The 20,562-nt window shown below is 40.4% G+C and overlaps 1 protein-coding gene across 2 annotated transcripts in view; it reads right to left on the bottom strand.

Annotated features, from left to right (window-relative positions):
• The window catches only part of Fat4 (FAT atypical cadherin 4), a 125,443-nt gene that overhangs the window by 20,872 nt on the left and 84,009 nt on the right, over nucleotides 1–20,562 (bottom strand). For both annotated transcript variants that reach the window (XM_076932322.1, XM_034500505.3), the window contains 3 exons: nucleotides 18,454–18,634; nucleotides 11,265–11,515; nucleotides 5,126–9,475 (listed from right to left, as the gene is read on the bottom strand). In XM_076932322.1, the coding sequence (XP_076788437.1) occupies nucleotides 5,126–9,475; nucleotides 11,265–11,515; nucleotides 18,454–18,634 (4,782 nt within the window). The remainder of the gene's footprint in view (nucleotides 1–5,125; nucleotides 9,476–11,264; nucleotides 11,516–18,453; nucleotides 18,635–20,562) is intronic.

Below are 20,562 nucleotides of genomic sequence, written 5' to 3'. Positions count from 1 at the left end.
CACATCCCCCTCCACCCGCCAACTCACTTTCCTACTGGATAAAGCATACCTCTTCTTAAAAGTGTGGTTCACTTTCCCCTTATTAAAATGCCATTGCTGTCCAAATCAAATTTAAATAAGACCTACTGACTTAACTTTTTCCTACAAGAAAGGCATACACCTCCTTCCGTTGATTTTTTTTCTTCTGCTGTAAAAGAATAGGCAATTTTCCAATATACTAAAAGTGTAAGTACTGTTTGATTTCATTATTCACTTTCTCGTTTGAATATTTCTTTTAGAATAAAACTAAAAGTGACGTATTTCTATAAGTAGGCCCATATGTCTTACAGTCTGTGGGGGTAAGATGTAGATCCTGGCAACATATTAGCTATTAGTGAGCTATAAGCTGCCAACCACACTTTCTAAAGACAAGAGCCGGGGAAGCAAAAACAAAAGACCTAGGCTGGAGTAGCAAGAACAACCCATATGGCTAATCTTTAGAAATTCTACTCCAGAGGCTGGAAAGGTCCCTCAATGGTTAAGAAAAACTCCTCCTGCTCTTTCAAAGAACTAGTGTTGGGTCCCCAGCACCCACATCAAGTGGCTCAAAGCCATCTGTAACTCCAGCTCCAGGGAACCTAATGCCCTCTTCTGGCCTATACAGGCACTGTGTCCAGGTGCACATACCACGACACATACATACATACATACATACATACATACATACACATTACTAAAGGTGACTCATTAAAAAAATCAACTCTAACATGAGCTGAATCCTACTGAAAATACCATCTTTTAAATTTTCCCATTTAAATAATAAAATAAATTCAGATGTACTTTTTATGTACTTTTATGATGAACTTCTTGTCATTTATATACAGTACTTTGATGTAAACATCTAAGTTTAATTTAAATATTCACTAAGGCAATTTCAGGTAGCTCAAAGAAGAGTGAAAAAACACGCTAAAATAAATATAAGCCTTACTCATGCATTTTAAAATATACAGCAACTACAGGTGTGGCTAAAGTCACTAGAAAATACGACATATTCTGAGACTGATCATCTTTACAACAAACATTTTCAGAAAAAAAAACAACAAACTATCTTTTGTTAAGAATTATAATTTAAAGAAAAATTTAAAGTAAATTTAATTTACTCTCTTAGAATTTTTTTAGAAGATAATAATCAAAAACATATAAAAAACTTAATGAAGGCATTAAATAAAAAGTTAGAAAGTTTTAAAAGCAATACTCTTATTCCTTGTCAGAGTACATGAGTAATCATGTACAAATAATCACCATTTGAAAACTTTGAGTTCTTCTTTAACAAATACCAATTGTTTATACTTATATTCAAAGGAAAAGTTTGAAAACATAAGGATTTAGTTTAAATTTCAGAATATAAAATGGCCAACGAATATGTACTTCTCGGGTGTGCAATGTTGAGACTGTAAGACCTAGATGGAAACTATCACTTTTTTTTTTTTTTTTTTTTTTTTTTTTTTTTTTTTTTTTTTTGGTTTTTTGAGACAGGGTTTCTCTGTATAGCTCTGGCTGTCCTGGAACTCACTCTGTAGACCAGGCTGGCCTCGAACTCAGAAATCCACCTGCCTCTGCCTCCCAAGTGCTGGGATTAAAGGCGTGTGCTACCACTGCCCGGCTAACAGTCACTTCTTAACTGTTCTGTGTGAGTCTTCCTGCACATATAAATGTAAATTAACTTCTGTTAATGGCATACAGTCAGGCAGAGGTAGGAGCAGTTTCAGGCATCCCAGCATCTCCTGGTATGATACCATGTGTACTGAAGTGGTGTGGAATAAATTCTTGGATCATTAACTGAAGTCAATTAGTGTCCACCAGAGTCTCTAGGCTTGTAAGCTCTCTGTTCAGATGTACAAAAGATCTGTGTGTCCTCGATGCAAAGCACCTTCTCTGTGCACATATGCCTACTGTCATAGCAGGTGTTTGAAGAGCAAATTGTTCTCGCTGCTTTGACATCTGGCCATGAACTGTGCTGATAATCACTATTTATCATAGACAGATGGAGAGTTGCTTTGGGTTGTGTAGATTCTGATTATGTGAAAAATGGAAACTAGTGAAGGTGAAAATGAGTATCTGATCATTAAATAGGGCGTCCACACAACTCCCAAGAGTAGAGTTCAAGTGTACAGGAAGTGCTCTGCCTAGGGTGTATGGTCTGCAGCAGAAGATGGGAGGGGCCTTGAACAGAGACTGAGTAAAGGAGAGTGTATTGAGCACAGACTGGAGATGGCGCGTGTGTTGAGCACAGGCTGAAGATGAAGATATTTGTTGAATACAGACTGGCCCTGTTGGAAGTGCCTTTGGTACATTTATTAAGGAAAAATATTCAAAGCTGATTTGTTAAAACCACGTCTTTTTTTTTTTTTTTTTTTTTTTGATCATTAAAGTAGAGCTAAGCAGAGCCATGTTGTGTAGATAAGGATTTTTTTTTTTTGTATGCTTAGTTGATGAGACATTCTGTTTTCTCAAGCACACCACCTACATTCTGCCACCACAAATTCTATCGCATCTCGTGTGTATACACAGAGCAGAAGGGGTCTATAGGAAGGTACATGCTTTCAATTCATTTTCTATTCAAATCACCTTATTAACATATTTTACTGTTAATATTTATGTATGTGTTACTCATTCTGAGGATGAATATTTGGGTCGTTTTACTATTTTTATTATTTTATGTGTACGAGTGTTTTTCCTGCAGGTTATTTCTGTACACTAAGTGCACGCAATGCTTTGGAGGCCAGAAGAAGGCATCAGATCCACTGGAACAAGAGTTACAGATGACTGTGAGCTGGCACATGAGTGTCATGAGTGCTGGGAACCAACTCCTGTCCTCTGTGAGAGCAGAATGTGCTCTTAGCTGCTGAGTCATACCTCCAACCCCTTAGAGTCTTTTACACTTAACTTAGCACCAAGAAGCTATTTCGCACACCATGTAAATGTTGCCATCCTTTTCCTCAGGGGAAGGTGCCACCAAGAAATTTAACTTATCAAAATGGTTTCTCAATACATTTTTTCTTTAAAAAGTTATGCCACAACTCTCCACAGATTTCTTTTCTTCTGCATCATACATCTCTCTTACTTCAGGGTTATCACAGCGCTCACACACAACTTGAGATTCTTTTTTCAAAACCTCTTAGTCTTTCTATTCTGTGAAAGCATATTTTTGGCAAACTCCTTAGGAAAAATTACTATGTACAGCCTACATGTATACAAAACTTTTTTTCTGTCTGGAAAAATTATACTATAAATTGTCACAAAAGTGATGAATGGACAAATTTTATCTTTCCCTAAAATAATAAGACATGCTTCAAAGCAGAAGGAAATGTCACATGGTAGTAAATCCAAGGCATCCTTTCCAAGGCCACACCTGACATGTATCCAGATGTGTGGCAATACACGGAAAGGTTAAAGAAGCCATGCACTGATTGTATTATAAGCCCATGCACTGACTGTACTATAAACCTATGCACTGACTGTATTATAAGCCCATGAACTGACTGTATTATAAGTCTATGCACTGACTATATTATAAGCCTATGCACTGACTGTACTATAAACCTATGTACTGACTGTATTATAAGCCCATGCACTGACTATATTATAAGCATTCCAGACTTAGGAACAAGACCTATCTTCTGGTTGAGCTTAAAGACACCCTTCACTCCTAGAAGGAACTCAAAATCATGCTGCAAACTGCAAACCTACAGGTGTGAAGATGAGAACCAAGTGGCTGCCTCTGTGCTTTCTAATCTGTGTCCCACTACACACACAAATGGATTAAAAAAGAAGTACTGGAATATTAAAGAAATATGATTATCAGGCTGATGTTTTCTGGCAGGACTCCCCAGAAGTCTGAGGCATGACTAACACAAAAATGTATTGTGACTTGCTGATGAATATGGGCAATGGATGTGATCATGGTGTTTATTGAATTCTATAAAACCTACATAATCTTTTCAGGTATTCTACAGTGTAATAAACCCATTAGTCTTTTCTAGTATTCTACAGCTACTCAGAAATCCACTTTCTAATATGAAATTTTAATTCTAGAAAAAAGCACTCAAACAATAAAACTATTATTTTTAATAATAAATGTCAACTTGCTGGGATTTAGAGCCAGCTACCTGTTTTGAGACATTCATGAACAATTCAAATGCGATAAAAATAAAAGAACCAATGTATGTTTTGATTTCTTTCCATATGTTCTTCTGTGCATGCCTTATTTCACATAACATAATGCCTTTGAGTACTCCATGAATACCCACAACTATTAGGTGCCACTTACCCAGTGATTCATAAGATGCACAAAGATAAAAAATATAAAAGAATAGAACTATAAACTTAAAAAAGGCATAAGTAGCTAAGTCATAAGGCATTGTTATGCATTCTTCCTTAGAGGTGTGTACATATGTAACCCTGGATTTGATGTTTGACCCATTAGCTCTGACTTAACATTCTAAAAGTAGACATAAAGGCAGAGAGATGACTCAGTGGTCAAGAGTACTTGTTGCTTTTGTAGAGGATTCAGGTTTTGTTTCCAGCACCCACATGGTGGCCCACAACCATCTATAATTCCAGCCCCAGCATACCTGACGCTCTCATCTAACGTCTATGGATACAAGGCATACCCATGGTATACATGCATACAAGTGGGCAAAGCATTCACATACATAAAATAAAATCAATTAGTCCAATCTAAACATGACAGAGATTCTGTACCCATGAAATTTCAACATTGTTGCCAAAATGAGACCAGTAAAATAACCACACCAGCTGTCATGCCAATATATGGATGCTGAAAATTTCACAGGGCCCCACCCCTACACATGTATATATAAGCAATACTAAATAGACTATGTATGGATATATAGCAATAATAGCTACAGAAGAGATAGTAACCTTGAGAGGGAATATGGGAAGAGTTGAAAGAGGGAGAGAGTGTTGGGAATGATGTAAATATAATATTCATGCATGAAATTTCAAAAACCATACACACACACACATATATATATGTATATATTCAAATGACAACATGCATATCAAAACTAAAGTCTTTTAAAGAAAACTAGTGACAAGCACAGAAAGTAACACACCGACATACCTGTGTATCCAGTTTTGCACACGCAGTTGAATCCCCCTGGGAAATTCTGACAGACAGCCCCATGTTTGCAAGGGCTGGGCAGACATTCATTGATGTCTCTCTCACAGGCTCTTCCAGTGAAGCCCTCTGGGCAGCTGCATGAAAATCCCCCAACTAAGTTGTGGCAGGTCCCTCCATTGTGGCAAGGGGCTGGAAGGCATTCATCAATATCCACTTCACACCAGCTTCCAGCATAGCCTGGCACACACTTGCACTGGAAAGGCTGCAGAGGTTCATTGGCCACAATGATGACAGGCAGACTCTCCTTGATCTTCAGTGCAGGGCCCACAGCAAGTCTTCGAAGGCAGCTGCCTCCGTTCTGACACGGCCCATGAACGCATGGGTCATGATCCACAGATTCGACCTTGACGCCACTCTGACGGAGAAGGATCTCTTTGATGCTTTCAAAGAAGGTGGCTACACCGCTGGGGTTGACATACTGGTTATTATTTCGTTTCACAGCTGCTAAAAGAAACGTTCTGTTGTTCTCTTCGTAGGCAGCATAGAGCTGCACCGCGGTACCCAGGCCGGTAAGCTGGGAACTAGCGATGCGCAGAAAATGAAGATAGTGATTAGTCAGGAAGTCCTTGACTGTGGGGACACCAACCCGAAGCAATATGCTGTTATCTATCGTAGCATTAGAGAATCCTGCAAAGAAAACTCGGATATTGTTGGTGACTGTGCTGTGAACCCCATCGCTGCTGACAACAGTCAGATCGAAGGTGCCATCTGTGGATCTGGGCTGGGAACTCAGGTCACAGCTGCCTGCTGGGATATTGAAGAGGCTGGTGACTCCCGAAGTGAGGGAACAGTGGAAACTGTCTAACACATCCGGATCCTGGGGCTTCACAGACCCCAGAGTCCCACCAGGAAATAAGTTGCCATAATAATTAACAAATATCTCCACTGTGCGGGACTGCGAGGGGTTGTCATTTTGATCTAGAACAGTGATGTGCACAGTTCCCGTGGATGACATCTGAGGAGCCCCAGAATCTCTGGTGACCACAGACAGATAGAAGTCCGAAATCTGTTCTCTGTCGATCTCCCGGGTTGTGCTTAGAACTCCAGCAGTGTTGAGACTGAAATAATTAGTAGCCGGGCCTGTGCTCAGCAGGTAATAATTGAAGGGGCCTTGATTTGGGGGAAGGTCAGGGTCTGTGGACTGTAGGGTCATCACTAGAGTTCCTGGGCGTTTGTTTTCGAGAACCTCTCCTTCACTGACAGTCAACACTGGGCCATTGTCATTGATGTCTTCCAGGGTAACTAACAAGGAAGCGCTTCCTGTGGCAGAGGGAGTCCCTGAGTCTACAGCCAAGACAGTGAGATTATAAACAGGCAGGCTTTCCCGGTCCAGCCCTGAGGTAACTGTGATCTGCCCTGTCTGGGGGTTAATGGAAAAGGCACCATTTTCATTCCCGGACCCAATGAAGTATGAGAACCGGCTCCAGCTAGGAATGGAATCTGAGTCAAAGGCACTCACAAAAGTCACATGGGTCCCAACAGGGACCCCTTCACTGATCTGCACTCTGTAGGTGTTCAGACTAAACACTGGCGGGTCATTAGCATCAAGCACAGTGATGTTCACAGTGACTTCATCGATGTCTGCACCCCGAATGTTGCCGAAGTTCTTGGCCAACACTTTCAAGGACACCCTTTCCTCTTTCTCTCTATCAAGAAGCCCAGACACATAGATCTGCCCTGTCATCTTGTGGATCTGGAAGCCCTTCTTCCTGCTGTTTCCAAAGATCAAATAGTGTACCTCTCCATCAGCACCCATGTCCCTGTCACTGGCAAACACTTCACCAACAGCCGTCCCCTTAGGAGCCGCTTCTGACACTTCAAAATAGTAGAGCTTAGAAACAAAGCGAGGCACATACTCGTTGGTCCCCTTCAACTGGATGTCGACAGTGGCAAAGCTGCACTTTTCCTCATCGGGGACGTTGAAGGCTTTCACTGTGAGGTGGTAGCTCTGCTTAGTTTCAAAATCCAAAAAGCCTTGAGTGGTGATGACCCCTGTGTTGGGGTCAATGACAAACAGGTCACTGTCTGATGACTGCACAGTATATGCAATCACAGCATTGGCTCCAGAGTCAGCGTCTGTTGCATTTAGGTGGATAACAGTGGTCCCACTCGGGGCATTCTCCATAACAGTTGGGAAAAATTCATCGGGAACAAACACTGGGGAATTGTCATTCACATCTATGACAGTCACAGTCAGACTGCAGTAGCCAGTCCTCGCAACCCATCCTCCATCTGTGGCGCTTATGGTCATCTCATGCTTCGAGCTCAACTCGTAATCGAGGGCTTTGGCTAGGGTTACCACACCTGTTGAGGAATTGATAGCAAAGATGCCCTCTTCGTTCCCCGAAGAAATGTTGTAGCTGATCAGACCGTTCATGGCTGTGTCACGATCTCGGGCAGAGACAGTTCTGACCACAGACCCGATGCTGTGGCTCTCAGGGATGGTGGCACTTATGTGGTTCTGGGAAAATTCGGGGGTGTGGTAGTTCTCTTCAGTGACTGTGATGTGAATGACTGCTTGGGAGGAAAGTGGGGGGTTCCCTTTGTCCTTTGCTGTGACTCTGATCAGGAAGTTTTGATTTAGGTCAGAAACCAAGGGAGAGGCTATTGAAATCCACCCAGTATCATTGTCTAACTTAAACTTCCCCAGGTGGTTCCCATCAGACACGAAATACTCCACTTCAGAGTTTAATCCAAAGTCTTTGTCATCCACCGCTGTCACTTTGATTAACTTAGTACCGACTTTAACATTTTTGGTAACTGGGGTAAAGTATTTGCTTTTGAGAAACTGAGGTGGGTTGTCATTGCTGTCCACTGTGTTGATGGTAACTGTGGTCTCGCTGAGTAAGGAAGGGTTGCCTCGGTCAGAAGCTGTTACAATGAAACTGTGCCTGTTGATGTTCACATTACTGAAACCACTGACATTTTGGTATTTTAACACCTGCTTATTGAAAATCTCCCCAGTGGTGGCATTGATTCTGAAATACTCTGACTGCGACTTGATAAAATAAAACACTTGTCCATTTGACCCCTCATCAGGATCTGTGGCAGATACTTGAGTTACTCTGGAGCCAAGCTCAGTAAGTTCAGGGCAATCTAAATAATAGGAGGGTCTGCTAAATCTTGGAGTGTTGTCATTGATGTCAGTCACAAATATGGTGACATCAGTGCTTACAGTCCAGCCAGAATCATGTGCGGACACTCGGATCCTGTATCGGTCTGTATCTTCTCTGTTTAAAGGTCTACTGATGACAATATCTCCTGTGTTGGGGTTTATTGTAAATGGAAGACTTGTGTCCACTATGGAATATCTACTAATTGCATTCACCCCAATGTCTTCATCAGAAGTTGTCACACGGGTAACTGTGTATCCCAGGGGGGAGTTCTCGGAAACATAGGCACTGAATATCTGAGAAAACCTAGGTGCATTATCATTTTCATCTAAAATACTGATGATCACTTTTACTGAGGTGCTCTGAGAAGGGGACCCTTTGTCTGAAGATTTCACAGTGAGCTCATAATGAGATATTTTTTCTCTGTCTAGTGGCCGAATGCTTCTGATTTCACCTGTAGCGTGATTGATGGCAAAACTTCTCTCCTGGTTACCATCCACAATCTCATAGTCTAGCTGTCCATTGGGACCACTGTCCTTGTCCGTTGCGGAAACAGTAAGAATTTTCCGAGGGGATAGGTTTTCCAGGATCTCAGACACAAACGGATCTTCTTCAAAAGCTGGAGCATTGTCATTGATATCTAGCACCGTGATGTCAAGCTTCTCATAAGAAGAGAAGGGAGGAAAGCCCCCATCTCTGGCTTCAATCCAAACAATGTATTTTTGTATCTTCTCAAAGTCCAAAGGCTGACTGATGGATACCTGTCCTGTTAGTGGATCAATTTGAAAAGTGTTGCCCAAGTTCCCACTTGCAAGATAGTAGGACAAAGTTTCTCCTCTCAAAGAGGACCCTGTGATGGTGGTGACCAGAGTGCCCACTGGCTGGTTTTCTGGAAACATGAATGTTTGTTCTTTGGCTCTGACTTTGGGGAAATCTGCCTTGTTGGCAAACCTAACAGTCACTGTAGTAGAATCTGTCTTTGGAAATGAGCCACCATCTTTCACATGGACAGAGAACGTTACCTCAGAAGCTCCACTTAGTGGCCCAGCTGCCATGATTGCCCCTCTCAGGGGGTCAATGTGAAATTTTTCAGAGTTTCTACCTGAGAGTGAGTAATGAAGTTCAGAATTGGATCCGATGTCAGCGTCAGTAACTGTGACAGCAAAAACAAAGGAACCTGAAACAGAGGATGTTCTTGGTTAAAATCACAGGAATCCTTTGGGTGAACCCTTGATAAGTCTGAGACCATGCTGCAGCCAGGTTCAACCTCCCAACACTACTCGAAAGAATAGCATCAAGTTTATTGTCTCTGATGTCTCCAGGTCAAATCTGATTAATGACTTTGAAAATTAGACTTCACTTTCTCACCAACCCACACACATGTTTTATTTACTTATTTTTTAAAAAGACCATGAGAGAACCATCTTGAGGACCAGCTGATTATCTGGAATATCAGTCCCTGCACACAATCTTCCAGCAGACACTAGAGTTCATAAACTTCTCAAAGAGCCACCCTCCCACTCAGTGAAAGGCATTCACCACTCCCTAGCATCTGAAAACACCTTTGAATTGCTCTTTATAAAAGCCTGTCCACAAACATATTCCACCCCAAATGCTGCTTTTGGGTCACTACCCCATTGTTTCCTGGCAAAATTCTTTGATCTCAGATCTACTACTACATAGAGATAAGGTAAATGTATGCACACACATGCCTAATAGATTTTAGTAAGTGTAAAGTATTACGAAGTAAGAAATGAAGATGGGACTTGATTTGGATTTCAAGAATCAGTGTCTGGCAGGATACCCTTGAAACAGGCTGTACTGGAAATATGTAGAGAAGCATCCAGCAGGACAGTTTTTAAAGATCAATATCTCATTCAGAAACTTTTCCCCACATCCCCAAAGAAGTGTAAAAAGGAAAAAAAAACTAGAATTTCATTAAGAGTCAATGAGTCTTGCCAATTATACTAATACGATGATGACATGGCCAGCATCTCACTTTGCCTAGAGGATTGTCTTCTTTACATCAGAGGATGGATCAGATTCATGGAGTTAGCTGGATCATGCCAGCTGGATTTTTTTTCAAGAGAGATCTATGACTCCCTATCTTTTTCTATAGCAATCTAGCACAACCATTTGTAGATTTTATTTATTTAGTTGGTATCAGATATGCTCTAGGTAGTAGGAGATCAAATATCATGAGGAGAAACACTGAATCCACTAGTTTATTCTTCTAGTAAAATATATTCAGGGAAAAGATAGTATTACTTATATTTCTGTATTTTATTGTTTATAATTTTACCAAAAATTACAAATTTCAGAACATCTGCTTAGATCCTAAGAGAACATCCTACTACTTACAAAATAAATAGTAAACTATTTTTTAATGCAGGAAGAAAAATTCTTGTTGTTCCCCAAATGGCAAGTCACAAGAGGGCTCATAAGCTTAAGACAGAAGGGAAACTGGAAGTGAAAATATGCAATATTTAGAATTAGTTATTTGTGCAACATTTTGAAAATAAATCTATGACATATTAAAGTTGAATATTTATTTTCCTTCAACAATCAGGAAATTGATGTTGTTCCTCCTCTTAGGAACTTAAATACAAATGCCATGTCAGATGAAAGCCATCACTGAAATGAAGAGGGATACATTTTACTCATTTACTGTATTGAAGAAGCATTTTGAGAACTGAAATTAGGGAACTGTGCCAGGTGTGAAGTTCTGTATACAGCTAATTGGGGTAAAAGAAAATAATTTATAGAAGAATTGGGATCTCTTCAGTTTCATTGGAATTAAACTTCATACTCCCAATTTTTAGGGTTTTCCAGATTAGGCTGTATTAGAAAAAAAAAAAAAAAAATATATATATATATATATATATATATATATATATATTATACCTCTGTTTCCAGAAAGTGTCTGATAAGCCACACACACACAAGTGACCTCAGCATTGAATTACCTGGAGGAGTAGGAGATGGGACGTGTGTGACATATGGGTGATGTTGGAACCGGGGTGGGTTGTCATTAACATCAGTGATGGTCACAAGCACACTAGTAGAGCTGGAAAGAGACTCTGGAGACCCAGCATCACTGGCAACCACAACCAAAGTGTAATTCTCTTTGGTTTCTCTGTCCAGCAAAGCACTAGTGATGATCTGTCCCGTGGATGGGTTGATGGTAAACTGCGAGTTTCCACCGATGATACTGTAACTGAGGCAGAAAGCAAAGAGAGGAAGGTCACCTTTAGCTATGATTTCATGACACCCTGCTTTCCATAAATAAAGTTTTAAAAATGAATGGAAATGTAGATACTTAACAAAAAAAATTTGAACACACAGCAATGAAGAAGCCAGGTATTAAATTGTGACTTGAGATGTGCTGTAGCTGTAACATAAGCAATCATTCTAAAATGTTCACAAGAGCTCTGCAAGACCCTTAGGAGTCTCCACACTCTCAGATTAACGCAAGGCCACAAAGTAAGTCTAGAGCCCAGTTGTCATGCAGACAAATGAGCTAGAAATCACAACCCTAGAGTCCTTTCCTAACACTGGAATTGATGGCCAGAATTACTAGTGGATAATTTAAAAACATCTTCAAAAGTATCTTTTTCCTCTTCTCTGTCTATAATAAAGAGAATCATTTGGGGGATATTATTCTTTAATGAGAAAATGCTGGACTTGTAGCATGTTGGCTCTCCATTGCAGCAAAAGGGCTGTTTGCATACAGAGCCATTTCTGCTTCCGCGTTGCCTCATGGCTCCGATGGCCTCACTATTTCCCTGCCAAGAAAGGATGATATTTTCCTGGACAGTTTGATGCTAAACAGATCAGTGAGCTCACAGGAGTTTTCACCAAGCACAACTTCTCCATTTTCTCTGAAGAGGGGGCTATTTGTGTCTATTCCTGAGCTTGTTTCTGAAGTGCAGTTCAGGATGACAGTCAGAGGAGAAGCTTGACCTGAAGGTTCACAGAACAGTCTGCAGTCTACAAATTGCAGAGTAGAAAATGTCTATGACTTTAAAAAGCTTTCCTCTTTATAGGAGATGCCCTCCTTGAAGTCAGATGTGTGTCTTGTTTTGGCCATGTGAGTAACACAATGGAGTGTGTCTAATAAAAACTGCAGGGCAAGAAACACACACTTCAAGTCACAATAGCAGTGTGCATATTCCTGGATGTGCCTACAGCTGAAGGCAAATGTCAGCCTTTCTATATTATTTTATGAATATGATACATTTCAGACTTCATATTTACAAAAAATAGTGTTCTTATAAAACCAAATCAGGAATATAATATAATACATCAGGAATATTTATTTAAGAAGTGACTTAAGGATGTATAAAGTAGTTGACATTGTTCAGGCTTTCACCCTTTAGGGGATATATGTGTGTATATATATATATATATATATATATATATATATATATATATGTGTGTGTGTGTGTGTGTGTGTGTGTGTGTCTGTGTGTGTCTGTCTGTGTGTGTGTGTGTGTGTGTGTGTGCCAGAATGAAACCTAAATAAGAATAAATTGTACTGTATTTCTTGGAGTTGAAGAGCCTTATGACAAGGTATAACTATCACTCCCTCTACAGTTAGAATCTTTTCTCTTTATGTAAGTAAAAATGTCAAATGTTTATGAACAAAATTCTAAAAGTTATGAAGACTAGACTTGTGAAATACTTAAATAAACTAGCCTTTCTGACAGCTTCTGGAGAACGGAATCATAAGGACTGTATGATGCCTACTCTAAAAACTCAGATGCTGTCAACACCTATAGACATTTTCCAATAATTTATTAGGAAAAAAGTCTAATTTGTTCTGCTATGAACATTGTTCACTAGCTTGACAACAACAAAGATCAAAATTCAACTAACTTGTTTCTCCCATAAACATCCATTTAAAAATATGAGCAACAAAAATAAAAGAAACTGGATTTAGCTGTTTCCTACATGGTGGAGAAAAAGGCATAGGTGCAAAGAGAGATAATGTTTCAAATAATAGCTGCTGCAGGCTTAACTAAATGACAAAGAAAATCTCTATAGTAAAACACAGCTTATTTATAGCATGTCATTGGACATAATGCTGCCTGTACGATTGCTAAAATATAGGTAATATATTTAAGAATTTTCATAAAAAAATTAACTACCATGTTAATATGATTCCTATTAGGGGCTTTATTAAATTCTGAGGTCATAAGAAAGTTTAACTATGAAGTATGGCGTAGCAGCAATTGCTTCCTAATTTATACTTCTAAGTTGAGAAGAGTAGCCAGAAGCATAAGCCTGTCTCTAAATAGATTGCCACATACAACCTGTGGCAGGATTTCAACACCTCGTTTATTTGAGGCTCAGCTGGGGTCTGATCATTGTGAATGATCTTGGGCTTCTGAACCCTCAGGGACTGTTGTAGAGTCATGTTGTCCTGAACTGTCCATTTCATAGTTGAATAATGCCTGTGTTTTTCTTTAAACGTTCCCAAGATAAGATCAACATTTTACTTACTGTGTGACACACTCTAGGCAATTTGTATATTTTTTCCTTGAAATCCAAAACAATTCTCACCATTTAGTTGTAGTCTTAGACTTTCTGTAGATGATGCATCTGAATCTATGGGGGAAATCTGTGTACAAGGAAGTTTACAAGCTACAAATGGCCCATCTAGATGGAAGCTTCAACCTTGGTGCTTTAAACATGCTTTTTGCCCACCATACTATGATATTAAGATGGGAAAATTCAAGTGAAGCTACATAGTAAAGATAAGAAATGTCATACATGAGGTTAGGCACGGGCATGTATGCCTTTGATCCCAGTACTTGGAGGGAGAGGCAGGTAGGTATCTGTGAGTTTGAATCCAGCCTGGAGTACATAACAAGTTTCAGGCTTGCCAGAATTGCCTAGTGGGACCATGTCAGAAAGAGAGAAAGAGGGACAGCAGGAGGGAAGGAGGAGAAAGAAAAGAAAGAAGGAAGGAAGGGACAAAGGGAAGAAGGAAGGAGCTAAGCTGGTAATAGAATATTGTTCTCAAAGGAAGAAAGGCAGGACCCCAGGCAATCTTTCCCATAAAAGTTATGATAGTGTTTTCAGCCTCAAAAAGATCTCTGTTGAAACTCGTGTAAGATAACACAGAGAGGGTATTTTTTTTCAGATGGCTGTGGCTAGGTTCGGAAGTCGGGCTACAAAAGCAGCAGTAAGCTAGATTTGATCTTCCGGTGGCCAGGTGCTAAGCTTTGGTGTGGGCCACAGCGGGATATGAGCATGGCTGTATGGCTTGGGAAAATCCTTATCCTTTTGCTGTGTCAGAAAATGATCTTATGGTGCTGAAAGCTTGTCTTTCTTTAGGGTACAAGAAGCCTGGGAAGTGCTGAGCCCATTTATTGGGTGCTTGGAATCTAGAGACTAGGCAATAAGCAATAGCAAACACCAGGAGACTGTTGAGAAAGGCTGAGCCACCAGGTGTCTAAGCTTAGTTTCTGGCCACAGCCCATTCCATCATTGACTGAGGTTCTTTCTTCTCAGAATTACTTTCTACAATACACAGTATAATTGTCTCAAAATACAGTGAAGCATGCTATGGCCCTAAACCTTCTCTTGTGTTTGTTTGTTTGTTTGTTTGTTTGTTTGTGGGGTTTTTTTGTTTTCCAAGAAACAGAAAATTTTAATTTCTTCATTAGTTTTCCAAGAGCCATTCACACACAGCCTAGTCTTTTTTTTCCCTGATGCCCAAGTTTCTCCACCCTCCGAAACTTGGTACTCACCCTGTTTTTTCTAGAATGTCTTTTTTTATTTGCACAGACTAGACTAATGGATCTGTGCAGACATGATTAATGATTTGATGTTTTTGTTGACTGCCTGGGCTGTAGCTCTAGCCTGCCTTCACATCCCACAATGAGCGAGAAGATGCCGTGCTTAACTGCCTGAACACCCTAGTGTACAGTGAGCCCACACATAGGCATAGATAACTATACATCATGTATATTATAGTACAGTATGTAGAATGGATTATATCCAGGAGTTGGGAAGATGATTGTCCATCACAGTAGGTTCAGGCATAAATAAGTAGTCTGAACTAGAGCTTTCACAAGAGAGTCTCAGAAAGCTGGGGGAACATAAGAACATGATCCTGGATCAATCGAGTGTAGGTAAGGAGCAACCTTAGCCAGAAGATATGGATTAGGAGTTCAGGGCAACACCATACTTTGTTTAATACATAAAGCAAAGAAGCAACACAAGAAAGGTGAGGAGCACTGAGCACACTGAGTTCTGAATGAGAACAGAAATATCAGCCAGAGCAAGCTCACCAGGGAGTCACGTGACTTGTTCCAGTGGGAGCTGGAATGAAGTCACACAATTACAGAGACAGTTCAGACAGAGTGGATAGTAATAAACACAGACATAGCTCTGCCAAAGAAATCAACTCCTGCATCATCTCCAACTCTCTCTGTGTGTCTCACTTTATTTCTCTCTCTCTGTCTCTATCTCTGTCTCTCTGTTTCTCTCTCTCTCTCTCTCTCTCTCTCTCTCTCTCTCTCTCTCTCTCTCTCTCTGTGTGTGTGTGTGTGTGTGTGTGTGTGTGTGTGTGTGTATGTTTGTGCAGGAAATGCTGTGGGAGATATTTAGCTACTCTAAAGGAAGGATGAAACTCAGATAGCTAACTGTGTGTGGCCAGAGGACCATGGTGATTGAGACTAACAGAGTTATTGGGAAGAACACTTGTCAGGGAAGAAAGAAAAAGAGAGACACCAAGGATGGATGAAGTAGAATAAAAAGGCTGAATGTTATGGAACTTTACAGGTTTCTGCAGTCTCCTAGTAGCACCCATATCTTAGTAACAAAATGAAGGAAAAATCAGATTGGAAGATTGTTGGGAAGAGGGGTTGGGGGAAACTCAGCCTTGTGGGTCAGTGGCTGAAGGAATCAGGTTTCAAGAATAATGTGCTATGTGCTCATTTTGGAGAGGGTTTCCTCTCCATCACTAAAAGCTCTTTGAGTGCCTTAAGATTTTGCCCCTAACTCTCTAGCCTCTTCTCCCCTATGACCGTGGCATATCAAGTTCATATGCCTCCTTCTGCATGGTCCTTCTAACATACTGACAACACCTGAGGGAAGACATCTATCTGCTAAGTTCTTGGTGAGGCCCCTGAAATTCACAGAGGCTTCTGGGATATGTCCATCTGCACCTGCTCTCCCCTTCTGTGCTGGTGTAGCATCATCCCCTCCAGAGGAGGCAGCAGGAGGAGTCACCATAGAAACTGTTTCCTCCTTATTTTCACCTTAGCCCTTCCCAGCATCTACCATTACGTGCAGTATGTCAAAGCAAGTTGTAGGCTCCCTCCTCTGAAATATTTTGTTACAGCTTCACAAACCATGGCAATTAATGCTGAAATTTGATTGGACACAAAGTTGGGAGGTTGGGAAAGGATACCTCTGGGTGTGTCTGCAAGAGTGTCTTCAGCAATCAAGAAGGCTCTGACCCAAATAGAAAATATGAACAGACTACTGGAGGTTGAGACAGTAGGCAGCTAGGCCTGCTAGGTCGAAGTGTGTCAATGGAGCATGCATTGGAAGGGTTTATGTTGGCATTTGTCCTTCTTATGACTCCTTTCTTCTTGCTGGCTACCATCAAATGAGCAGCTCTTTTAACATGTTTCCACGCCATGCTAATCTCCTTTATGCCAGGCCCAGAGCCCTGGATCCAAGCTAAAGCCTTTGCAACTGTGGCCAGAGTCAACCCTTCCCTCTTTCAAACATTTTCAAGCCGGTATTTGTCACAGTAAAATTAAGGATGAACATGCCCATCACCCCTCCCCACATATCCCCCTAGTTAGGTCATTTTCTTTTGTATTCAAGGGAACAACCACATGTAAGACAACCTTATTCCATTGCATTTCACTGACTACCTGTCAAAGGATGGAAGTTCAAAGGAAGGAGAGTTCTTATGTTATCTAACATGTACTCAATCAGCAATTCAATGTTTATTAAATAGGACTGACTCTGGATCTCATGCACCCTTATCCCCGCCATCAGGAAGAAGCCAGTTTCCTAAGAGGCCTTTGTTCATGAGAAATAAATACCAAATGACAAAAATAAATGACACATAACAAAAGTAATAAATGAGTCCATTATCATATAATGCATATGTTGCCATCACCATATTATTAATGCACATATTATCGTTTTATGATGTCTCAGACCTTTAAAGATTCTGTCTTCTGACCCACTGTGTTCTTACCAGCCTAATTCACACAGCCCACACACAATTGCAGAAATGTATCTTCAAGGGTTATCTATTGAAAATAGGGAAATCTTTCCTTATCCATTTAGAATGAACTGAGAAGAGGATGAGGCTATATTAGCCAAACATTCCATATTACAAGTTCTGTATCTCTTTGAACAAGCATCCCCATTGCTGTCCTCTGTGACTAGAATTTACATAAAGAAAGAAATTTTTAGAGGAAGAAAACATGTTAATGTTGGAGCTTCAGGGTTAATGTAAAATCTTCAAGGTTTCTCCCTTCAGGCCCGGGGTGTATTTAATCCTACTGGTGAAGCTGCTTTGACCCTAGAACATTCTGGAAGTGATGCATGACACTTCTAAGCCCGACCCTGACTACAGCAAGCAACTTCCATCTAAGGCTCTGAAACTCAAAGTCATCATGTTGAAAGTCACTCCATTAAGAAGCTCAGTGACAAGTCATGGATCTCTGTAAGGAGAGAGAGGGCAGAACTGAGCCTAATCTCCTCCACCCTACCCTGCTCAAGCACCTGCACGTGATGCCATGCTGCACACTTCCGAGACCTAATCCCAGCTACATATCACTGGTTAATGCCAGCCAGCTGCATAGTGCAGAACCTCCCACTGCCATGATGAACACAGGTTGTAAAAAAAGGAATTAGCATAAATAAATAAACAAACAAACAAATATAAGACAGCTGTGTCACTAAAAAGAACTCTGCAAATGATGAAACAGAGAAACAGAGATTAATCTGCACGGGCTTAGTACTATCTAATTCTCAATTCCAGGATAGTTGATTGTCAATGGCTCACAGGAACAGTACGATGTATTAACATGGACTCCCCAGTGAAATTAGATAGCATGTGCTGTTAAAAACCAGAGCTTGTGAGGAATATGTAATAGGGTTCAGTGTGCAGACCTGATGACAGCATTTGACGCAGCATCTGCATCCGAGGCGTTTACTAGTAGAACATCTGTCCCCGTCGGGGCATCCTCAGGAATTGCAGTAAAGTACATGTTACTGGCGAAAGTGGGGACGTTGTCATTGATATCATCTACAATGATGTTGATTGTCCCTGTTCCCGTCAAGGCCGGGGATCCTGGGAAGAAAAGAAAATAGAACTTTAATGTTTGTAGATGGTCACAACCACACATTTCACAATTCTTAGCTGTAGAACAGAATTGTGGGACAATTTCTAATCACATAAGATGTGATCTTTTTTATTCTGCTGCAAGAAAAATGCAACCGAATTTTCATTTTTCCCTTCTTGGTGACCTAAGGTCTGAACTGCCTATTCATGACTCTCCACAAAAACACATTGGCATGCTTCTGTTACATTTCAAAAGTATAGACTCATCAAAGCAGGAAACAACACCCCAGAAGACACACTACCCATAATGTGTCTGACGTTACATTAAAATAGTGCATGTCAGACTTGGAACAGCCAACAGAAATGATCTGGCCACTGATTCTGCGGGTCTACAAACTGCATAATGCCTGAGACATCAGCAATTCAACCTGAATTGCCAGTAAGACTTCTCAAGTATTTAAGCCTCTTTTATATGTAATCAATACTTGTTGATTGTGAGGACAAAATCTTCAGATTATATTCCATCAAAATCTTTATATTGATGGGCTAATAAAAGTCCTTTTGCATCTACTTGCTATTTACTATAAACTTTTAATAAGTCATTTTAACTTTGTTCCAGCCCTTGTCATCATTTAGTCAAAAGTGAACACTCAACCGAGCTGCAAGTGCCGAATGGGTGTTGTCCAAAGTCAGCAGACATATCTAATGATGAATGGTTAGAATTCTGTGGGTTGCCTTCATAGTTGAAAGGAAAATCATCTCCTTTGGTTGTGTTTTCAAAATCATTTTCAAATGTTAATTTTTCCAAATAAAATCATAGGGGATGCAGCTCACAGCCTTTAACTAAAATAAAATGAAGCCCAGACATTCTCCTTTTATCTTTGAGGAGTTACTTGTCTCTTCCCCCAAAGTGTCTTCCTGTGGGAAGCTTACACAGTCCTTGTATTCATCCCACGTGTTCTAAGATGAAAGCCACACTTCCAGTTGACTGGCATATGCTTCATGGAATAGTTTTATCATCACAGAGTGATATTGAGTTTCCCTGCCTTCCTGTGCTATTTTTTTTCTAGTAATCTTGTCATTTGATGATATTTACTTTGCCGCAATTTAAATGTCTTTCAGATGAAAGCTTGTGCTGCTCACGACACAGGAACAAACAGCCTGGGAGGTCAAATGTGTAAGAGCCACAAACAGCAGTACAGATTGAAACAATGGTGATTTATTTCATGGGTCCTGTACAGGAAGCTAACTATACATCAGATAAAAGACGCTATACAAGCATAAAAAGTGGAGAGTGTACTGAAGCATAGCCCCTCCCAAATACCCACCAAATTTGGGCTGCATGTTGAGAATTGATGTCATAAACTATATATGTGTCTATGTCTTTCTAAATAAGTTATTTTATATTACATTAGGCATTTCATTTATAGTAAGATATATTACATTGCATGGCCACTGAAATACTGTTTATGAGAAAACAGGTTTACATTGGAGGACAGAAAATTAAATCCCAGTATATCCTACCTATAATCCATTGCAATCTTTAAAAACACACTCGTGTTTTGAATAGTTGCTTAGTGTAAATAGCAGAAGCAATGTTTTGTTATGAATGTTCCACAGACAAAGTCATCTTGCAAGTACCCAAGAAAGCCCCCAGAAGCACCACATTAAGACCTCATGAGTACACCAACATGAGAAACAAGCTCCTATTAGGTCCCTTAGTGACCATGCATGCATTTACAAAGCTGAGGGTGATCATCCCCATCCTTGGAAAGAATACTACTGTCAGCTCCCCTGTACACAGGAGCAAAATGGGGGTTAAAAAGATCAAGGAACTTTGCAAAACTAAAGGATTGCCAAGGAGCAGAGGCAAGATGGGAAATATGGGTCCCGGCTTAGAATATTTGCCCAAAATGTAGCCAAAGGTGTAGCCAGTA

Source organism: Arvicanthis niloticus, chromosome 4 (assembly GCF_011762505.2).
Source record: "Arvicanthis niloticus isolate mArvNil1 chromosome 4, mArvNil1.pat.X, whole genome shotgun sequence".
Classification (NCBI taxonomy): domain Eukaryota; kingdom Metazoa; phylum Chordata; class Mammalia; order Rodentia; family Muridae; genus Arvicanthis; species Arvicanthis niloticus.
The sequence above is the reverse complement of the archived record's forward strand: the minus strand, read 5'-3'. Positions and strand labels throughout refer to the sequence as shown.